The 22,746-nt window shown below is 51.1% G+C and overlaps 1 protein-coding gene across 3 annotated transcripts in view; it reads left to right on the forward strand.

The window, feature by feature from the left end:
- Positions 1-10,291, forward strand: part of LY86 (lymphocyte antigen 86) — a 48,250-nt gene extending 37,959 nt beyond the window's left edge. Inside the window, exons 3-4 of one of the 3 annotated variants that reach the window (XM_084966707.1) lie at positions 5,936-5,988; positions 9,891-10,180. In XM_084966707.1, the coding sequence (XP_084822833.1) occupies positions 5,936-5,988; positions 9,891-9,974 (137 nt within the window). In that variant the 3' untranslated portion in view covers positions 9,975-10,180. 3 annotated transcript variants of the gene reach the window in all.
- The last annotated feature ends 12,455 nt before the right edge of the window (positions 10,292-22,746 follow it).

A 22,746-nucleotide genomic window follows, 5' to 3' on the forward strand; every position in this document is an offset into this window, starting at 1 on the left:
AAAAGAAAAAAGAAAAGAAAAGAAAAGAAAAGAAAAAAGAAAAGAAAAGAAAAGAAAAGGAGAAACAATGATTACCTTTGCGAGGACACCAGCAGGACCAAGCAAAAAAAAAAAGACTTTTTTTAATTAAAAAAAAATAATTTTCTTAATTAAAAAAAAACGAAGAAAAAGAAAGAAAGGAAATATATTGCCCGCTAAGGGATCCTGCAGCCCTGGGAACTTTCCATCCATCCTTAAATCCAAGCCTTTTTTTGTACATGAGCCAAGAATGAACTTGTCCTTTGACAGCCATCAATTCTTTATTTTTGGTGAGCCCAGAATGTTGAGACAAACGGTGACCTCGGACCAAAGCATTTTTAATTTCCTAAGCCACTGCGGGCTCCTTTTGCACATTCTCGGCCTGTTATGGAATTTCATCCATCTGACTCCGTGACCCCCGCTTTCCGTGGAAAGATCATTTAGGAAGCCAGTTGGGAAGGCCGCTCCCAGCTCCCCTGCATCCTCCAGAACTCCCATCCCATGGCTGGCAGGCCTTTTAACAAACACCCTGAGGCTCTGATGTGACTGGACCCCGGGAACCCCGGTCGGAGAAGTCTGAGAAAGGCCAGCCTCCGTGCTGTCTCTTTCATTATTTCCCATCACATTGTTTTCGCCCGTGGCTGCCCCAGGTTTCTGAAGGTCAACTCCATTTCTTCCCTTCTCTTTCCCCTCTTCTTCTCTGCTTCCTTCCCACTTCTGGGAATCCAACCAGCCCACCAATTCACATCCTCGGGGTGGGGGGGTGGGGGCATCCACTCAGCTGTACTGACGCAGCTACAGGATCACGTCTGAGATGATACAGGTGCACTCACGGCACGGAAGTCCTCCACTGGCCTCCCTTCGGGGTGGACCTGAAGGACCACAGAGGCTCCAGGGGGTAACAGGATACATGGCTCGGGGAAAGAGGGCCTGACAAATCAGGGCACGCCAAAAAATATACGTGATAAAAAAGTGAAAACTGGGCCTGGCTGAAGCTCCCTGCCCACACCTGCCGGGAATCCACTGAAACCTTAATGGAACCTCAAGGCTTTGAGGCCCCATGAAAATTCTACATACAGCCACATCCAACAGAGAAAGAAGCGAGGAGCAGCCTCTGGGCCTTTGCCTGCAGCGGCCACATTCAGTGCCTTGAAGAAATGCCCCAAAGCCGAGAGGACTGGACAAGTGCAGCGTTTCCTCAAATGAAGGACTTCGCTCACTCCAGAGATGAGCTCTCGGTCTGCCTGGAAGTTCACCCACCTCCCTCTTCCTCTTGAGACCCCTGCCCACAGCAGCCCTTGGATGGACCTCCCAGAGCGCATGCTCCCTCCCGCGCCCTGGATGGCAGGATGCTGGCTGCAGCCTCTGAGCTCATCACTGGCCCCCAGTCCCCAGGGCGCAAACACGTGTGAGTGAATATGAGATCATCATAGGCGTTCCCGTCGTGGCTCAGTGGCAACGAACCGGACTAGTATCCATGAGGACGTGGGTGCAATTCCTGGCCCTGCGCAGTGGCTTAAGGATCCAGCATTGCTGTGAGCTGTGAGGTAGGCTGCAGAGGTGGCTCTGATCCCACGTTGCGGTGGCTGTGGTGTGGGCCGGCAGCTGTAGCTCCGATTGGACTCCTAGCCTGGGGACTTCCATACACTGCAGGTGTGGCCCTTATAAAATAGTAGTCATTGTAAAAGCATCTTTGCTCTGAACAAAGCAACGATTTGGCCTATTTAGGATCAACTGCCACTCTAAATATTTTTACACCATCAGGGACGTTTCTGTAATACCTTTGAAAGACTGGAGGCAGTTCCCTTAGGGGAATATCAGGTCCGTTTCCTAGCAAGGGCTAGGAAGTGGTGGCTTCCACCTAACAGAATATCCACACGCTCAAGAAGGGCCTCCTTCCAGAGCAGCGTCTGTGCTGGTTATTGCGCATAGGAGGCTGTACCCAGATCAGGACACAGCCCCCGGCCCTGTCGATCGAACCCACAATGCCACGGGACCTTTGATTTCCACATTTTAAAATCCATTTCCTCTATCAAAAGACACAAAGATCTGGGCCCCCCAAACCAAAGCCGACTGGGCAGAAATGACTTCAAGTGTCCAGACACAGGAAGGTGAATTCCTTTCGTGCCCTTACACACGAGAAACTGATCACTATTCCAAAGAAAAGGGGCGGAAGAGGCGAGTCCAGATCCACGGGGGCTCTTTTTATAGCTCTGGAGTGTGAGGGTGTTAATCAAAGGAACCTCGGAATCCGAGATGATCTGAAACAGGAAGGAGCGAGAATTTAATTTTAGGTGTTTCATCAGGTTTTTAAAAAAAGAGACAGTTTCGTGAGTTCCTTTCAGCGACTATCAGGAGCTTCCTGGGCCCCTGGAAAAGCTTAACGTGACGAGCAAGTTCACGGCCATCTCTCACCCCAGGAAAGGACCTTCCTAGCCAAGCGCACACAGGCAAATCCTGGAGCATTGAATGAACCTCACAGACTGCTAGGCGTCTGCTAGCCGTCAGCTGCTGTCCTCAAAGAGCAGCACTCATTCTTATTTTGGCCTCACCCGTGGCCTATGGACGTTCCCAAGCCAGGGATGGAATCCCTGCAACCTGTGCCTCTCAACCCACTGCACAGGGCCGGGGATCAAAGCCGTGCCTCAGCAGTGACCCAAGCCGCTATAGAGGCAATGCTGGATCGTTAACCGGCTCTGCTGCAGTGGGAACTCCCTCATTCATTTTTTAAAGCAGAAGTTTAAAAAAAGAAAAAAAAAAAAAAAGTCACCGGAGACATCCTGCTGTGGTGCAGTGGAGACGAATCCAGCTAGTATTCATGAGGATGTGGGTTCAACCCCTGGCCTCGCTCAGTGGGTTAAGGATCCGGCATTGCCGTGAGCTGTGGTGTAGGTCACAGACACATCTTGGGTCTGGTGTTGCTGTGGCTGTGGTGTAGGCTGGCGACTGTAGCTCCGATTTGACCTCTAGCCTGGGAACCTCTATATGCTGCAGGTGCGGCCCTAAAAAGCAGAAGAAAAAAAAAAAAAAAAAAAAGACACAGCAGAGCTTAGCAGTTGTACACTTTGGCTCGGGGAAGAAGTTCCCAGACACAGCCTTGGTGGGTTTCTCAACAACTCCCGTGGGAGCCTCCCCACCTCACTCTTTCACATCAGATGAAGAATCATGCAAAGAACAATTGCTATTTCTACCCTTTCTGGGGACCCCATTCTTCTCCGTGAACCTACCCACACCCCTCTGGTCCTCTCTGTGCCCTTCGGGAGGGGCACTCCTCTTCCTACTTTGCAGGGGCAGAAGCTGAGTCCCAGGATGAAGTAAATCATCCACCCACATTTAGTGGGTGGGAGAGCTGGGTCCTGAACTTGCGCGTCTGCCTCCAGGGTCAAGCCATTAGAACGCTGGGCAGAGGCATAAAGTGGGCATCAGAGGTGATCAAGAAAATCTGGGCAGACCAGGCGTGGACGGGCACACTCCCTCCCATGCTGGGGCAAAACTCCAGGTCCACATCTACCTTCTGTGTTCTTGCATCAAAGCTACTGCATGGGGCTGAGAAAATACACATCTGGACTGACGGCAGCATCTTTAAATCTATGCCACAAACCTAAAAAAAAAACAAAAACAAAAAAAAACAAAACAAAAAAAAAATTGCCTAGCAGTCCTTCTGTTGTTCAAGTAACTTTCTTCCCCACTGTGCCTGATGACTACTGTAAATCGTCTTCTCGCTCCGCAGGGTCCCACAGCCCCCACCGTCCCTCACCAAGAAACAGAAGTAATCAGACAGGAACCTGCCATTGGTCCACCTGCCAGGCTCCAAATCTGCTCCATCTGAACCAGTTTTGCTCTGTTTCCTCGCCTGTAAATATGGGCGCCCTCTCTGCGCTCCCCTCAAAGGCAAATCCCTCCCCAACCACCCCTTTAAACACTCATTTTCTTCAGCGAGTCCGTCTCTTCTGTACCTTCAATCTTTTTGCCCCATGATCCTTGCCTTCGAGTGACAGGACGCGGAGTCTCCATCCTAAGAGACAGCCCATGAACCCTCCCCCGCCTCCAGCCATCATTCATTTCTTCTGCTTCTCTCTAGAGCAAAATTTTGTAACCCCCTCATCTCCGTATCACTGGCCCACCCGCCCCGTCTGGGTGTTTGTTCTCACTTTTCCAGTGTTCTTGTCAAGGTCACCAAATGACCTCCACGTTGCTAAATCCACTGCACGTTTTTGTCCTTATCTGACCCAGACTCTCAGCATCATTCAACACGGTTGATCGTACCCCCCTTTTTGAAAAGCGTCCATCAGAGTCCCCATCGTGGCGCAGTGGTTAACGAATCCAACTAGGAATCATGAGGTTGCGGGTTCGATCCCTGGCCTTGCTCAGTGCGTTAAGGATCCGGCGTTGCCATGAGCTGTGGGTGGGTCGTAGACATGGCTCGGATCCTGTGTTGCTGTGGCTCTGGTAGAGGCCAGCGGCTACAGTTTCAATTGGACGCCTAGCCTGGGAACCTCCATATGCTGTGGGTGCAGCCCTAGAAAAAAAAACAAAAAGAGAAAAGAAAAGCATCCATCGCTCGGCTTCTCTGCGCCCTCACTTCTGGTCACCCTCCACCCAGGACCAGTCCTTGGCTGGCCTCTGCTCCTCTACCCAATTTCTGGATGTTGGAGGGCCTCGGAGAGTGGTCCTGGCCTTCACCTTCCCTTCCCATTAATTGTATCTTCCTAGGGGTCTCATCCTGACCCCACTACTCCTAGCTCTACCCCTGACCTCTTCCCCCAAATTCAGACTCATGTAACCCCTACTTTCAAGGACCCTTAATAACCACCTACCAAAAAGAGGGCTCTTCAGCCAACACACACACACACACACACACACACACACACACACACACACACACACACACCCCATCCTCCTCAGGCTCCCCCTCCCCAGGAATGGAACCCCATCCACCCAGATGTTCGAGCCTAAACCCTCCCTCACCCTCACTGTCCACGGGCAACTCATCAGGAAGCCCCACCTCCGGGTACCACCCTGAGTCCATGAGTTCTCTCCATCCCCAACACCTCCAGCTCCACCAACCCATCGCTCACCCGGGCCCCTGCACGGCTTCCCCTCTGGGCCTCTGCACACAGCAGGGTGAGCCCTTCAAACATAGGAGAGTTTTTGCCCCTGGCTCCTGACCGTGTCCTCAAGGTCCTGGAGCGTCTGTCTCCCCTCAGGCTTCTCCATCGCTTCTCACCCCACACCCTGTGTTCCCTCTGCCTCAGCAAACCCACCTCCCTTCCGACCATCCAAATTCTCAAACTCTTTCCGTATCAGGGCCCTTATCCGTATTCTGCTGCCCTGTCATCCTCTCCTCCCAGCTCTCTAAGTTACTGGCTCCTTCTCCCTCAGAGAAAGCTGATTGCTCCAGTACCATCTCCTTGGAGAAACTTCCCTGACCCCCCATGTTCGCAAACATGGCCTCTCCCAGCTCCTAGCTTTCGTGTTTATTGAGTGCTCTCCAGCCAAGGTTGTTATTGTTTTATATTGATTAACTCTCTTCATTCCTCTGGTGCTGTTATTGCCATTATTTTACCTTTCTTGAAAATGAGGAAACTAAACCCAAAGAGGTAATAACAGTCAAAGCCAACCGGCTCCCGGAAGCTGTTTTAGGATTTAACCTGGCTCAGCCCAGCGCCAGCCTGGCCTCTTAACCATCATCCACCTGCGTCTCTCCCGCGACCCACCTGTCTCCTTCTAGCACTTTTCTGTCTCATGGAGCAGTTTATGTGCCCTTAGTCTCCGCATGAGAATACAAGCAACGTCTCGACAGGGGCCTTTTTCTCCACCACTTGGATCCCCAGGGAACAATAAGCACAGATAACACAGCAAATCATTTCTGTTCTAAATGATTGAATGACATTCTGCGTGTTTGTCTATTTTCCAGAGCAGATTTATTACGCCGGCCCTGTTAATAATCTCGGATTTGAAATTCCCACGGTAAGGTTTTAGTTTTTTGTGTTGTTTTGTTCCCTAATTATTGTATAGAGCAGTTTCTTCAAGAAGGAGATGCAGAGCAGGAGGGGGAGAGGTGGGAGAGGAGAACGGAGGAGGAAGGGGAGCAGGAGGAGGGAATGGAGCTAAGACCACATAAAGCTTTCATGTCGCCCATCACAAAGAAAACCCTCTCTCAGTGATGCCGTTACCGCATCTTGGTACTTACATGCTTGACGCATGGGTTTTGGGGTTTGGGTATTTAACATTTTTGTCCTGTGGGACCGCATCACCTGAGCAGACGCCTCCCCTGGAGAGGGATTCTGGGGCCCGGTCCTGCAGGATGGAGGTGTCTGTGGGGCGCGGCTAGAGCTGCTGGTGGAGGGGGAGGCAGCCACAGGCAAGCCAGCCACTGGGAGAAAGGAAGAAGCCCACAGCTGGGAAAGGCTTAAAAGCCCCCAGTTATAGTCCTTGCACAGTATTCATAGGCTGCCACCCAGTAAATAAAATGCCCACATCTTGCAGGCTCACAGCTAAGAGGAGATTTTTCCACTCACTCCTTTTGACTCAAAATATTATGACTTGATGAAACAGCGGAACTCCAGCAGCTCTGCCATAAACCATCCATTCTCAATATGCCACTCCTGACAGCATCCTGAGAAACGCCATCAAAAGAATCACAAACATGTGCTCATTTTAAAGTTCTGCTTTTCAACTTCATCCTTTCTGTCTTCCCAAACCCTCGGACGGCTCTAGAAAACAATCTCCTTCTCCATAAAGAACCCCTTAAACTTCGCCTCCTTTCTCTGCCCGTCTCCTTCCGGTCCCAGCCCCTGGCTTCCTCCGTCTCAAGCTGTCAGGTCTCCAGATCATCTTGGCCCCTCACCCGTGTTGCTCTGGCAGCTGGGGAGTGCCCAGCCTTCCAGAGTGTTCCACTCAGGTCTTCCCGTGTAATACAAGAGTTTTGCAAACTCTCTTCCTTTCTAGGATGTGAGACTGAATTTCTCCTAGAGTGTTTTTTCTTTCGATCTTTGCTACTTAAATTATTTTTCTTTCCCCATTTTCTTCTGGCCCCCTCCACTGGAGACTGCTTAAAATGTGCAAACATTTTGTTTTTGTATCGCCTTTTTTTTTTTGCTCTTCAGGGCCAAACTTATGGCATATTCAACCCAGGCTAGGGGGTTGAATCGGAGCTACAGCTGCCGGCCTACACCACAGCCACAGCCGTGCAGGATCAGAGCCGTGTGTGCAAACTATGCCACAGCTCACAGCAACGCTGGATCCTTAACCCACTGAGTGAGGCCAGGGAGCGAACCCCCAAACGCATGAATACCATCCGGGTTCGTAACCCACTGAGCCACAGCGGGAACTCCCTTGTCTTGCATTATTGACTTTAAAAAAAGAAAAAAAAAAAAAGTTACCCTTAGCAATTGCTGTGGAATAGAGGGGAGAAAACTTCAGGTCACAGAATGGCTTTGAAAGATGTAGAGGACATTATTGCAAACGCCTAGGACACGTGGGTGAGCGCGCTGCCTGCTTCCTTCAACCACTGGCAAGGCTCCTCAGGATGTTGCCCACTGGGGAGCCAAGACAATGGCCAGGAGACATGGCTCTGGTCCTGCTTGTTCAAGCTCCACAGGTGCCCCTGGCTGGCCCTCCGTCCTCTCCCCCTTCTGAGGGCTGAGCCCCAGAAGCAGAACCCTGCACCCCTCCCAAAACCCCGACCCAGCCGGGCCTAACAGGGGACGGGACTGGAGTGGACACAGGTGACCTGTCATGTCTGCAGCAGAGGCAGCTGGAAGCCTGACCCCAGCTTGCACCCCCACGCTGGCCCAAAACCAGCTCGGCCAGCCAGGCGGCCCTGCAAAGCTCAGAGAGTGGACTTCCGAATATGGAGCAGAAAAGGTGGGAGGACTTTGGTTTGAGAAAGTCCCTGTGTCCCCTCCTTCTCCCTGCGAATCCCCCAGAGATGCGCTCTGTGCGATCCCATCCCAGCACGGCAGGAAACTTGCCGCTGCGTCGTCCATCCCTCGTGTCTTGGTATTATTCTCTTTGTAACACCACCAGTCCAGTCCCCTGGCCCAGGCTGAAGTCCTGCCTGCAGCGTGCATCTGTCTATGCTGCTTTCTGGCCGAGAATTTCCAGGTTCTGTGGGCTCCAAACTCACAGGCGCCAACCTGCAGGCCCGAACCGTGTACGTGCCAAGGCTGCAACCACAGACTCCTAAGTGGCAGATCCAGTTCACTCTGCAACTGCAGAAAGGCCACTCCTCTCGGTCCATTGTCCCTCCTCCGCCCCTCCTGCCCTTCTCGCATGTCCTCTCCTCCTGCCCACAGACAGCCACAGTGGCCTGAAAACTCTTGCCCCTTGAAGCAGGATATGTGTGTTTTTTAATGTCTACTCCAGGGCCCCTTCCTTCCAATACCTTTTGTCAGGCTTATAAAGCAATGATGAAAAATTCGCTTGGTTTTCAATAACTTAAAAGCACAGGGCCAGTTCAGAGTAGTGATGGTGATATAACAATGATGACAAAACACCATCCGAAGCAAATGTGAGCTGGTCTCTACTCAGAATCAATTCTCGCATGTGTACACTGCGGGCTCCATTCCTAACCCTACCCCTGAAATCACAGCTGCCGAGTGTGGGCCTGGACCGTCACGCTACCTCCAAGGTGAAGGGCGCCTTAAGTCACCCCATCCACCCTCACACTGGAAATGCCATCACTTGCTCCTGGGCCTCTGCTTATTGCTAGAAAGTTCTTCTCTTCGAGCAAAAACCAACTCGCACGCCACGTCTGTCCTGTGGTCTGATCTAGTCCTTCCCTCCAGCTTATACAGGTGAAATGCCTTCCCTGCCTCCAGTGACAAGGACGAGCCAGGAGGTTCTTGAATCTCGCTGCCCTCCATCACCCAGAGAGTTTCTTCCAGGGACAGAGGGTCTGCAGGCAGGTCTGCGGGGCCAGGCGGGGCTTCGGCCACCAGCAAAACCGATGTGGCTAAGCCCTGGGATCTTCCTGCAGCTCCACGCACAGCCTGGCTGGCAGCCACTGACCTCAGACGAAGGGAGTCCTCTGTGGCGTGCTGGTGCCCAAAAGGAACCCTAAAAGGCAGAGATACTCTTCCAGTGGAGTGTTGCGGTTTTTCCCGCAGCAGAAATTTGCTCTCCCACGTCTTCTCCATCTCAGCAAAGCACACCTCACCCCTCCTGTGGCTCAGACCAGAATCCGTGGAGGCACCTGCAACCCCTCCCTTTCCCACCCACGTGGGCTTCCTCGGCAAATCAGATCCGCTCTTCTTTCAAATCTCCAGAATCTCTTCCCTCTCCCAATCATCTCCATTTGCTCCAAACCTTCCCCCTCTCTCACCTGGCTCATTGCTGTCACCTCCTTCTGCTGGTACTGCTTCCTCCCCCTCCCCCATGGCAGCCAGAGGGCATCTGAGGACAGGCACATCAGGACAGGCCACTCCTCAGAGGGGAAGCCAGTATCCCCGCCATGGCCCGAGATGCCCATTTGTGACCTCAACTCCTCCCTCCCCCCGTACCCCTCCCGCAGAAGGCATGGCACGCTCCACACCTGCTGCAGGTCTTTGCCCAAAGGGCACCTTCTCTGGGGACTTGCCTTGACCACCCTACTTAAAACTGCAAACCAGTCCCACCACCCCGGAACCCCGTCTGCCCCCTTCCCTCTGGGAGCTCCGTCTGGAACATGAGACATCTCATCTTCCTCATTCAGGGTGGCCTCTGTCTGTCTGTGCCCGCCAGCAAGCCTGGTGGGCGGGGTTTGTCCAGGTCAACTTCGCCCCCAAGTCTAGAGTGGAGCCTGCGCGTGCGTGGAAGGGCTCCATAAGCACCTGCTGAAAGCTGATGGCTCAGCGGGTCACACACCTGCTTTCCTTGCATCCCTTCAGGGAGAGTACCAGGTTCTGCTGGAGCTGTACAACCAGGACCACTCCACCGTGGCCTGCGCCAACGCCACGGTCCTCTGCTCCTGAGCGTCTGGGAGTGTGCGGAGCTGTCGCGTGGCAACCGCGGCTCCTCCCGCTGAACCTGCCTCGAGGAAGGACCGGAAGACGGCAGAGCGAGGCTCCCGGAAGGCGCAGGCGCTGATTTCCACCCCTGGACCAGAGGTCCCGGGCCCCAGGGATGCAACGAAGCCCCCCCCCATCTGATCTCGGGAGCTCCTGGGGGTCACCAAGCAGTTTGCGGGTGCTGTCCCTCTTCCCTAAGTGCTCATCTGACACCCCTCACCTCTTTCCAGCTCCTGGGGGCCCTTCCTCGGTCGCCCAGAATAAAGAAACTGGCCCCACAATCGTGCCTCGTGCTCTGTTCAAGTGTCTTATTCCAATCCTTCAGCCTTAATTTAAGTTCCTCCTCACACCGCGTGGGAGTGGAGGTTGGGGGGAGGCGGGAAATGGCCGTGGTGGAGCCACCGCAGCGTAAGTGATGCTCAGAGATTCGGCACCGCGAGGGTCCAGCAGCAATGACGGCGATGAGGGGGGAGCCCTTCCGTCTCCTGGGCCAACCCACGCCCGGGACATGAGGGCCCAGAAGCTGATGAAACCTCATAAGCGGGGACATTACCGTCTCACCGGAATAAACCTCCCCCTAACTTCATCCCAGAAGCATGGCCTTCCCGGCCCGGATAACCCGGGCCGGCCGGAGTGCCTTCATTAACTCACTCAGACTCACAGACCCGGCCCTGTGCTCAGTGCTGAGGCTACTCCAGGGAGCAAAACAGACACTGTCCCCACCTTCATGGCGCTTGCAGTCCCCTGAAATATTAAAAAGCCTCGTGTGTCTGAGTTCCTGTTGTGGCTTAGCCGTAACAAGTCTGAAGAGTATCCATGAGGATGAGAGTTCAATCCCTGGCCTCGCTCAGTGGGTTAAGGATCCGGCGTTGCCACGAGCTGTGGTGTAGGTCGCAGACATGGCTCGGATCCCATGTTGCTGTGCCTGTGGTGTAGGCCGGCAGCAACAGCTCTGATTTGCCCCCTAGCCTGGGAATCTCCATATGCCCTATGTGTGGCCCTAAAAAGAAAAAAAAAGTTTTTTTTAATTAAAAATATAAAAAATTTTAAAAGCTTCATGCCAGGGGAGGGGGAGGGGCACATTCATGTAGGTACAGAAACACCTCCTTTAAAGCCCCATGTAAATGATGAGGTTGCCTGTCTGTGGCCAGAGCCATGTGGGGAGCTCTGTTTCCTGCCCCTGGTTGTGAAAAACCTCTGCGGAGGGTGGGGCGAGGGGGCTCCACGACCCCTCCCACATCTTGTGCTCCCACCCCCGCCTCCCAGCATCCCCAGGCCCACATCTGCCCTCTTGCTCCTGCTAAGAGGCTGGCATCAGGAGATTGGGTGCATTTTCTCCTTTGCAGATCTTTTATAGCCATAAAAGCGCCACTATTAGAAATTAAAAGTGGGGGGAATGCACAGTTTAAAAATGTTTGTTGCTATTAATTACTGACTGTATATAATTGAACTACCCGGAATAGCAGGCCATAAATGCCTGGTGAATCAAAACCTTCAAACCAGCTCTGAGGTTTTCTGGGTTGTGGAGAGACAAAATTATAGCAGTGCCCTCGCCTACGCCCAAAATGCTCAGCAGAAAAGACACACTGTGGCCCCACCAGCCTCGGGGGCAAAGTTCTGAGCGCACACGGGTGACCCCATTTTGTACCCAGAGAGCAAACCAGTTGGCTGATCCCTCGCCCTTCCCTCCAGTGAGACATTCCCCGCTCCCGACGGTCACGTCCCTACGTCCGGGAAAGGCCCTGGATGGGGTCTGGGTAGTCACATGTTCCAACAGCTCAGGACAGCCGTCACAGCCTTCCAAGGACAAGGGCAGGGCGTAGGAACACGCTCGCTTTTACTCTTCTACGCTTCAGCTGTCCCTTTCCTATTCTTCACCCTCTTCTTAGAATTCCTGGCCCGTGTGTGTGTGTGTGTGTGTGTGTGTGCGTGTGTGTGTGAGAGAGAGAGAGAGAGAGAGAGAGATGAAGTTTTACATGCTGTGGTTTTGGTTAAAGAAGGATTTCCACACGTGCTCGAGCTGAGCCTTCACTGGGCACACAGGAGCACACGGCTGTTGCCCTAAGGGTATAATGTGAGAGGAAAAAAGTGTTTCTCTGCCCCCAAATCTGCTCGTCCTGAATGTCCCAACATGGGCCTTAAATTTCACCGACTTTCACTCCTGTAAATTGAGAATGGTTGTCACTGTTTGTAAATTTCCTGTTAAAAAATACCAACAGTCCTGGGAGGAGACGTGCCAGAATCGTTTTGGCTCAGGCAGACCATGATAACTAAAACCGCCCCCAGAGGTGGGACGAATTAAGGATAAAAGGGGCAGAGCCCAAGGCAGGCTCTCTGTGTGCCCGGGCATGGCCGGGGGTGGGGGCCGGGGGCTGTGAAGAACGAGATTTCTTTTCATCTTCTTTTTTTCTTTTTAGGGCCACACCCGAGGCATATGGAGGTTCCCAGGCTAGGGGTCTAATCGGAGCTGTAGCCACTGGCCTACACCACAGCCACAGCCACAGCAACACCAGATCCAAGCCTCATCGACTACCTACACCACAGCTCACGGCAACACCAGATCCTTAACCCATTGAGCGAGGCCAGGGAGCGAACCTGTGTCCTCATGGATGCTAGCCGGTTCGTTAACTACTGAGCCATGATGGGAACTCCCACTTCTCATCATCTCATGAGTGGTTTGCTACTGTTCCAAAATCACCATCAGGTATTCCAGAATTTTCTCCTGAATAAACTTCCCTGAAAAAAAGAGTTTGATTCAAGATTATGCTCTGTCCCCAAACCAAAGAACCCTCGTGGAAATCAGCCAGCTCCAGCCATTTTGGTGTTCACAGGCTCTTCTGTATGTTTTAAGGGAAATTCTATGTGTATATATTATATATGTGTGTGTATATGCATGTATCCTTTTTTTTAAGCTTTTTTTTTTAAGGGCCACACATGAGGCATATGGAAGTTCCCAGTCTAGGCATCAAATCGGAGCTATAGCTGCCAGTCTATACCACAGCCACAGCAACGCCAGACCTGAGCTGCGTCTACAACCTACACTACAGCTCATGGCAACACCAGATCCTTAACCCACTGAGCGAGGCCACTCTCATGGTTACTAGTCAGATTCGTTACCGCTGAGTCAAATGGAAACTCCCTGTATACACACATTTTTAAGGGACTGCCGGTGCCCAAAGAAAGCTTTGCCAGGCAGGGTCCAGGCAGACAGCAGAAGATTCCTTTGGCCAAGGTGATTGCCCTTGGAATATGTGGCTGTCAGGAACGGAGAACAGCTCACTCTGGCTGCATATTCAGCTCAGCTCAGCTGAGCCCATGTGGTTCAGGCATCAGCCTTGGTTTGCTGCATGAGCATTTCACCTCCATTTCTCTGCAGTTCTTTCCCCTCTGGCCGCCCTGAATATTGGCTTTACCCTCAGACAGTCCTTCCTGCAATGGCAAATAGTTTCACACTTGCCAAAGTACAAAGCAGAGAGACCTTCCTCCTAAAGCCCCGTATTCCCTCTAAGTACCCTCACTTGGGTCACATGATGACTCCTGGCCAATCACTTTGGCCCTGTGCTGATTGGCCCACCTAGATCATAAGGCCCACCCCCAAAGCTGGATCAGCATTAGTCCCTCTGGAACCACATCACTCTCTAAGTGGGAACCAGAGTAAAGGGAGGAAAAGGGAAGCGAAATAGACGGGCCGGGCTTTTGGTTCTAACTCCCCCAGTTGTTAACTGGGCGGGTGACTCACTTTCTCTAAGCCTCTGTTTCCTCATCTGTAGGTGTCAGTGATAACAACACCTGCCTTACAGAACGACCGTGAGGATTCAGTGAAAGAAGGCATGAAGGCACTTAGAACAGTGCCAGGCATGTAACTCAATGAATGGGAGTTTTTATTAAGGAGGTGCCTTAGTCTGCTCAGAATGCAGTAATAAAAATACCGTAAGTTGTGTAGCTTAGAAACAACAGACATTTATGTACCGCATTTTTCTCATTTATTTTTGGAGGCTGGCAAGTCCAAGACCGAGACGCCAGCAAATTCAGTGTCTGGTGACCCGCTTCCTGGATGACAGACAGCGGTCTTCCTGCTGTGTCCTCCTATGGCTAAAGGGGTGTGGGAAAGCTCTCTGGGATCCCTGTTATAAAGTATAACCACCCAATTATGTCCCAAAGACCCACCCCCTCGTGCCATCACTTTGGGGGTTAGAATTTCACCACGTGGCCATGCAGGGGATACAAACTCTCAGTCCTTAGCAGGGGGTATTCACCTTGGAGCTGAAGCCCTGTCTCCTAATTCCCTCTCCCATCCCCCGTGCCTCACAGGGACCAAGTGTCTTTGACCCCTGCATCCTCACAGAGACACGGTCGGATCCTCAACCTGCTGAGCCGCAAGGGGACTTCTGTGTTCCCCAGTGGTTTTATCTGGCAAGCCCGTTTCCCTTTGCAAGTCCTGGAATGGTTCCTTGGCACCTGGCTTCCTCTCTAGTATCGCTGCTTTCTTAGCCCTGGGATGGGGGCATGTTCCCTGAGCTGCAGCTGGGAGCACAAACTCTGGAAAGAATTGAAAGGAAGTATTCATGCATGAGTTTCCCCTGAAACAGAAACATCGTAACAAGGCCAGAAAGGCCCAGGAAAGAAAACGTGTGTAATTTTTAATTAAATGTGTTTCCTGTTGTTGGTGGTTATTTTTTTAAGATACGCATCAGGATGTGAAGAACTAAATGGAACACCCGAAATTTAACAATTACGTCTGCCTTCAGGAAAAACATCACCCAAAATAGCGAGTGAGAGAAGGAAAAGGGCCACATCCTGATTTTTTTTTTTCTTCCGTCATTTTAGGGCCGCACCCGTGGCACATGGAGGTTCCCAGGCTAGGGGTCCAATCGGAGCTGTAGCTGCCGGCCTGCACCACAGCTCATGGCAATGCCAGATCCTTAACCCACTGAGCGAGGCCAGGGATCGAACCTGTATCCTCACAGAGACAGCATCAGGTCCTTAACCCGCTGAACCACAGGGGAAACCCTGTGTTTCCCAATCACTTTATCTGGCAAGCAGGGGGGATGCAGAGGAACTGGGAAAGAGCTATTTTACATCGTTTGTAAATCACTTCAGTTGTTCCATTGACGTTGAAGCCTTCAGCTGCCTTCAAATGCACCAGCCTGGATTTTTTTTCTCTCCTCTAACCTAGCTTTCCTTTAAAATACGTGACAAAACCAAATTCTTTCCTGCAATATCTTGGACTCCTCACTCCAGAGGAAAAGAATGTATGCATCAATGTTATTTCAGCTGAAAACAATCCTTTTTTTCCCCTCCAGCTGATATTTTTATGGATTCCCTTAAACCCAGCCAAGGATGGAAAGAAAACATCCCTGCTACGCAAGCCTGTATCATTTTATTGAGGTTTTCCCCTCCTTTTCTTTTACTCAGAAATGGTGGGAGAGAAGGGGAGACAGGGCCGGAGAATGCTGGTGAAATGATCACAGGGTTTTCACATAAAGGTAGAGTAAAAAGATGAAAATGTGAGAGCAGAGCCCCGCGGACCTCGAGGACAGACTTGCGGTGGCCGAGGGGGAGGGGGACGGACGGGGCGTTGGGGGTTGGTAGATGCAAACTATGACACTGAGCATGGATAAGCAGTGAGGTCCTGCTGCACAGCACAGGGAACCCTATCCAGTCTCGGGACAGACCATGATGGAAGATAATTTAAGAAAGAGAATGTGTGTGTGTGTGTGTGTGTGTGTGAGAGAGAGAGAAAGAGAGAGACTGGGCCACTTTGCAGAAAATGGCACAACATTTTAAACCAACTCATACTTCAACAAAACTTTTTTTTATAATTTTTATTTTTTTCCATTTTAGCTGGTTTACAGTGTTCTGTCAACTTTCTTCTGTACAGCAAGGTGGCCTAGTTACACATACATGTATAGATTCTTTTTTCTCACATTATCATGCTCCATCACAAGTGACTAGATATAGTTCCCAGTGCTATATATACACAATGGAATACTACTCAGCCATAAAGAAGAACAAAATAATGCCATGTGCAGCAACACGGATGGAACCAGAGACCCTCATACTGAAAGAAAGAAGTCAGAAAAAGAAAGACAAATACCATATGATATGACTCATATCTGGAATTTAATAAATACATGGCACAAATGAAACTTTCCACAGAAAAGAAAATTATGGACTTGGATAATAAAACTTTTAAAAAATGAGTAAGTAAATAAATGTCAGAGTATAGAAAGATAACACCTGAGAAGGCAGAATAATAATAATAAGAATAGCTATTACTTAAAAGCTAACAATTATTTGAGCACCCGCTGCATGCTGGCATCGTGCTAGGTAGTTTACCTGCATCGCGATACTTAATTTCCCTCGGAATAATCCAGCGACCCATCCTATTGAGCCAGTCGGGGTTGGCGAAGCAAAGAACCAGACCCCGGCTTCTTCAGGCTCCTGAGGTCGGGGAGTGGGATTCAGATCTCTCTGACTCCTCCCAGGCTCTCACCAGCTGATGCTGCCTTGGCTGTTGGGCTGGAGATGATATCAGAAAAAGCACTGGGAATTCCGGCCGTGGCGCTGTGGCATAGGTCACAACTGCAGCTTGGGATCTGCTCCCTAGCCTGCAAACTCCAAAAAGGGGTGCAGGGGGAGCCCTGTAGGTTGTGGGCTTGCAGAGCTGGTCAGGTTGAGGGGTAAATAGGCTAAAAACAAAAGCTAGGCTCAAAAGGTGTTAGATTAATGCATTGATGAGAGCTCAGGGGAAAAAAAAAAGGAGGAGGAGACCCTGGGTGTTTAAAGAGTTTAGTGATTTGAGTTTCCGCTTGGAGGAACACCGCTCTGCTCTTCAACCAAAAAAGTCCCTTGGACCATTGGCTGCCAAGCCCAGCTGGGCGAGGGGCCCTGGCCAGCACGGCTTTATCCTCTTCTCTCTCCTCTTCCCTCTCTCCCTGCCGTCTCTTCAGGGAATATTTATTCAGGACTGACTCCTAGTCAGCCACTGTACTAAATACAACATAAAGAACAGGAGAGAGAATTAAAAAAAAAAATACTGCATAATACAATTCCTGTCCAAAATCAGCTCATGTTTTGGCAGAAGGGAAAGCCTCAGACACCTCAGGATGCATGGCCCGTGGTTAGGGACAAAAGAGGAGAGTGGTTCTGTGGGGGTGACCCTCGGGTTGGCTCCGCAGTGGACGGAGCACGCGGGAGCTGGAAGGATGGTTGGGGCTGGAGAGGTCCTGGTGCCCCCAGGGGCCGTGGTCCCAGCTGTGGTTGCCTGGCTGTCACCTGGCGATTTGTTCTTGAAGGTATTTCTGCTACCACTAGGCCATGAATTCAGTCTCGGATGAAAGAAAGTGGATGATAAAAAGGCTTTCGCCCAAGCCCAGGCTTTTCTGTCAAAGCTTAGCTGTGATTCCCTGACACTCGGAAACTCAGCAGGTGTTTGTGGAGGCCGACTCTGCGCCCAGATCTCACCCAAGCCCATCCTCCTGCCGGAGGCCCTTTGTCACCCCCTGGAAGAGCCCCCTTCCCTGAGAGAAGTGATTCTCTTTCCCGAGTGTGTCCTCCCCGCCTGTCATGTGTGGCTTCTGTTACCCGAGTCCCCTTCAGCGGCAGAGGGTGGGCTCCGTGCAGGGCTCCATGAGGACGGATGGATGCAGGAAGTGGGGGTGGGGGATGCCAGCCTGAGAAGGGCCTCCAAAACCAGGCAAAGGCTGCCAGAGGGCAGCTGAGGTTGGAGGGGCGGGGAGCACAGTTTTGAGGGTGACGAGCAGGAAGCAGAAGGAGACGGGGGCACACATGGGCCCTGGTGCCAGAGACCAGGACGGGCACTCGAGTCCATCAGCCTCTTCCCACGTGTATGTCTCCCAGCAGACGCAGTAACACCCCTGAGTCACAACTTCCGCCAGGGCAGGACCATGGGTTTGTGACCTCTGCTCCTTTCTCAGTCTGTTCGGCTGCTGTCACAAAAGTACCACAGCACAAGGAGCTTAGGGACAATAGAAGTCACCTCTTACAGCTGCACTTCCAGGGCATCTGGTGAGGGCTTCTTCCTGGTTCCTGGTTCCTGGCTCCTGGGTCCTGGTTCGAAAACAGATGCTGTCTTCCTGCTACGCCCCCAGTATCAGAAGGGGCAGGAGCTCTCTGGCTTCTTTTTTTTTTTTTTTTTGGCCACGCCTATGGCCTAAGAAAGTTCCTGGGCCAAGAGATCGAATCCAAGCTGCAGCTGGGACCTACACCACAGCTGTGGCAACACCGGATCTTTAAGCCACTGTGCCACACGGGAAGTCCTGAGGGCCTCATGATAAGCAGCCTAATCCCACTCACGAAGGTACCACCCGCTTGACCCAACCACCTCCCAAAGCCCCCACCTCCTAAGACCATTGCCCTGGGAGCCGGTTTCAACAGCCAGATTTTGGAGAGACGCCAACTTGCAGCCCTCCCGTGTCCCTTCTGTTTTTCCCTTTCCCACCTCATTTTTGGTGATGAAAAGAAATCCACAGACAGCTTAACATGGAAGCTCCCCTACTGAAAATTAATTATCCCAACCACCAAAAAGAGAGAATAATTACACAGTGTGATGGAAGCACTAAATATTACTTCTGCAGCTACCAGATTACAGTATATACAGTATATATCAAGTCAGACAGAAAAAGACAAATATCATATGATATCTCTTGTATGTAGAATCTTAAAGATAATATGAATGAACTTATTTACAAAACAAATAGACTCAAAGGGATAGAAAACAAACTTGTGGGGAGTTTCTGTTGTGGCGCAGTGGAAACGAATCTGACTAGGAACCATGAGATTGCGGGTTTGATCCCTGGCCTTGCTCCGTGGGTTAAGGATCTGGCGTTACGGTGAGCTGTGGTGTAGGTGGCAGACCAGGCTCGTTTCTGGTGTTGCTGTGGCTCTGGCGTAAACTGGCGGCTACAGCTCCAATTAGATCCCTAGCCTGGGAACTTCCACATGCTGCACATGCAGCCCTAGAAAGCAAAAAAAAAAAAAAAAAAAAATTATATATATATATATACTTTTAAAGTATATATATATATATATCTGAATCACTTTGCTGTCTGTTTAAAACTAACACAACATTGTAACCCTTAACTATACTTCAATTAAAATAAATAAATAAAAAATAAATATTTGAAAATCTATACAACTCACAACCTTGAAAGAAAAATAAAATAAATCATATACATTCTTGACGGAAACAGGGAAAGCCTTTGGCAAAATCCAACGCTTATTTTTTCAAATATCTTAACAAGAAAACAAAGGGACCTTTCTTAACCTGAAAAAAAAAAAATTGTATCAAATGAATACCTCGTACACCTTGAATGTACACTGTGTTGATGGAACCTACTCCGTTTTTTAAGAAAAGAAGGAGTAAATTCCCATCTCGGTCACCTGCCCATGTCTGCAGCTTTTAGCAATGGCCCTCTCGGCCAACCTGGGTGACATACGTCCTGTCCGGAGTCATTTAGAAGAGAGAGGTGCCTTTTCACTCCTGCCTCGTTCCCTGGCCACCGTTTTTCGTAGTCATATTGGATTTGCCCGTTGTTACCTCCCAAGGCTTATTTCTGTTTCAGAGTTGGTCCTTTCCTTCACTTTCACGCTCCGAGGGCTGTCTGTCTGCAGTTGTTTGTTTTTTGTTCAGTTCTTTTAAATTGGATTTCATTGTTCAATATTTTATGTGTTCTGACTTCAAAAATCTCACAACCACATTCCGGCTTCCAGAACCTTGGGCTCAGGAACAAGCCGCTGAGCTCATCCCTAGAAGCTGAGTCCCACCTGCCCCTCCCAGGGAGCCCATACACAGAGGCTGCAGAGCCAGCCCCCCAAAATTAGAAATTAAAAATCAGCACAACTGGGGAAGGAAACCAGTGCTCCCAGAGCAAAGGACATCACGTCGGCTCTTCTGGAAATTTGGGGGTGGGGGTGGGGATGTTGGCCCTGCCTCCTGGACAAGCTTCTGGCCACAGAGGTGGAATGGGCTTGGTGTCCGGTGTCCCCACCGAGCCCTGGGGACAAGCACCAGAGCCTCAAGGAGGAAGAAGTGGCAGCCAGTTTCTGAGCCAGTAGCTGACCCCCAGGCATCCAGAGACTCCAGGGCCCCATGGCAATTTGTGGGGCCCCATGGCAGTGGGGTACGAGGGCAAGCAGGTAGAACACAGCAGGGCTTGCTCTAGGAGCTTGGGGAACACAGCACAAGTCAGGAGGGAGGCGCCCCACCCGGGCTGGGCTGCCACGCTGCCCCCAGAACGCCACGGCTGCGTGATGCTTGCCTTTCTGCAGCTCCGAACGTTCATAACAGCTGGGGAAGGTGCCCAAGAAGGAGCTAGAAGGAGCTGATGACAGGCAGGGGCTCAGCTCCTGCTCTGAAGAGAGTCCCTTTTTCTCCCTCCTCCCGAGGAGAAGCTTTCGAGTCTCGGGTCTGGGTCTGTTCTGGACGGAGCACAGCCCTTCTGCCAACCTTACTCCCCAAGCAAATATGTGGTGGGGTCCATACGGGAAGAAACACCACATGCGGGCAATTGACAGAGTCTTAGACCTTTATGTGTGAGTCAAGATGGAAAGCGTAGGGCATCTTGCCCAAGCCACAGAGACAGCGTGTGGAGCCAAGAGTTAACGGCTGACTGCTTGGAGCTGTGCTGTCCCCTTCCTCTCTCGGCTCCATAAAAACCAGCTATAATCTCAAAGGCGGGGTCATGAGCCAAAAGCCACAGAGCGAAGGTTCAGACCAGCAAGGTAACTGGGAGGTAGCAGGGCAGCCAATGACATGGAAATACAATTAGAGCTTCCCCTGGGTCCCTCCTCTGTCGTATGACAAGGACTCCTGGGCCAGCTTTCCGACATGCAGAAGAGGCTTGATTTCCGAGAAACACATGCCTTGTCCTGCAGCCAGACCAAATGCCAGGCTCGGGACCACCACAAGGATGGATGGCACCTTTGGGTTCCCTCCCAGGAGAATCAGAGTCAGTTGCCTATGCCATGGCAAAAAGAGGACACCTTTGTGCCAAGCAAAGTGGTAGCCATCCTCTGGATAGACAGAGGCACATGCCCAGACGCCTGGTGTGGTAACTGGGCATGTGCTGGATTTCAGTCCCCAGTCTCCCCTGGTGCAGTCCACAACCTACATGACCGTACCCCATGACCCATCACGTGGCACAGGTTGAGGAAAGAGAGCTAAATGAAAGGAGTCTTCTGCCCCAAAGAGGCACCAGTCTGCCCAAGCAATTAGTAGAATGGGATGGCTGCCCGCTGACACAGGGAATGCCATAGTTGGAACAGGTTTTACAAGTGAGGGAGGGTATCAGGAGGGTTGATTGATGCCCAACCTCACTTCCACCCCACCCTACTCAGTGCTCACACACTTCTCCCAACCAATTACCCCAGCTACGAATCCTTCTGGAGGCAAAACTGCTAAGTGGAACAAATGCATTGACTTCTTTCCAATCTTCCTCGTGCCCTGGCATTTTTCATATCAACTTGGAACTCAGCTTGTTCCTTGACTGCCACAACAGTCATTCCCACCCTCGCTCTGTGATCTGAAATACAGCATCATTTGGGGAGCATCCCCCCCTCCAAGAAGCTGTTGGTTTCTGAGCCCGGACTGGGTTAAAGTTCCCTTCTGGGTCTCCTTTCCTTTCCTTGACTGTGGTGTGACACTATCGTATTTTACCACAATTGTTCATTTACTCCTTGTCTCCTCAACTAGAACTGAGAGAGGAACATAAGCAACTGAGAGAGAAACAGGGTCTTATTCAACTCTGAACAAATTCCAGCACTTGGCTTAAAACAAAAAATATATTTGTGGAATGAACAGCCTAAGAAAGGAAACTAACGTCAATGGTGCATGGCTCTAGTTTTCCAGGGTGCTGTAGTAAGACCAAAACGGAGTGGCTTAAAGCAGAAATCTGTTTTACAGTCCTGGAGGCCAGAAGTCCACAGTCAGTTGGCTATCGGAGTTCCTGTTGTGGCTCAGGGGGTTAAGAACCCAACATAGTGTCAATGAGGATGCGGGTTCTATCCCTGGCCTCGTTCAGTGAGTCAAGGATCTGGCATCGCTGCAAGGTGCAGCATAGGTCACAGGTGTGGCTCAGATCTGGTGTTGCTGTGGCTGTGGCTTAGGCTGTGGCTGCAGTTCCGATTTGACCCCTTGCCTGGGAACTTCCATGTGCTGCAGGTGCAGCTGTAAAAAAAAAAAAAAAAAAAAAAAAAAAAAAAAAAAAAAGGCTATTTTATGTGGAATGGAGGTGATAGCGCAAGCAAAGCAATTGCCGTAGGATGTCTGTACCAGAGATTACCAAGAACTTGCTAACGTCCTTCTCACGAAATCCTCTCACTACCATCTTCCTGGGGAGCAGCCCAGGGACACACTGGGATTCAGTTAGAGAGGAGGCGTGGTGTCCGTTTATCTCTGCCGGGGGCTGGGGAGGGGGGGCACCAGTCTTGCAAACTCGACACACCCTTTTATTCATGCAGGAGCATCTGTTTCCTTTGCGGCACTCCCCTCGTCCAGCTCAGATATGATGTTCTTAGCAAAGCAGAAATGTCCAGAAGTATCAGCCAGCCCAGACTCCACCTCTCTGCCGTTGAAGTTCACTGTCAGTGGCTCTCTGCATCTGTCTCTTCCTCATCTCTGTGCTTATTGCCACAATCTCACAAAGACAGGTCACAACGGGACAAATCACAGAAATCCATCAGAGTTCCTCTTGGTCAAGGGTACGTGGGACGG

This window comes from Sus scrofa, chromosome 7 (assembly GCF_054392235.1).
Source record: "Sus scrofa isolate SSC_HxYL_T2T_F1_AM1 chromosome 7, Sscrofa_HxYL_maternal_Yorkshire_Landrace_v2.0, whole genome shotgun sequence".
Classification (NCBI taxonomy): Eukaryota; Metazoa; Chordata; class Mammalia; order Artiodactyla; family Suidae; genus Sus; species Sus scrofa.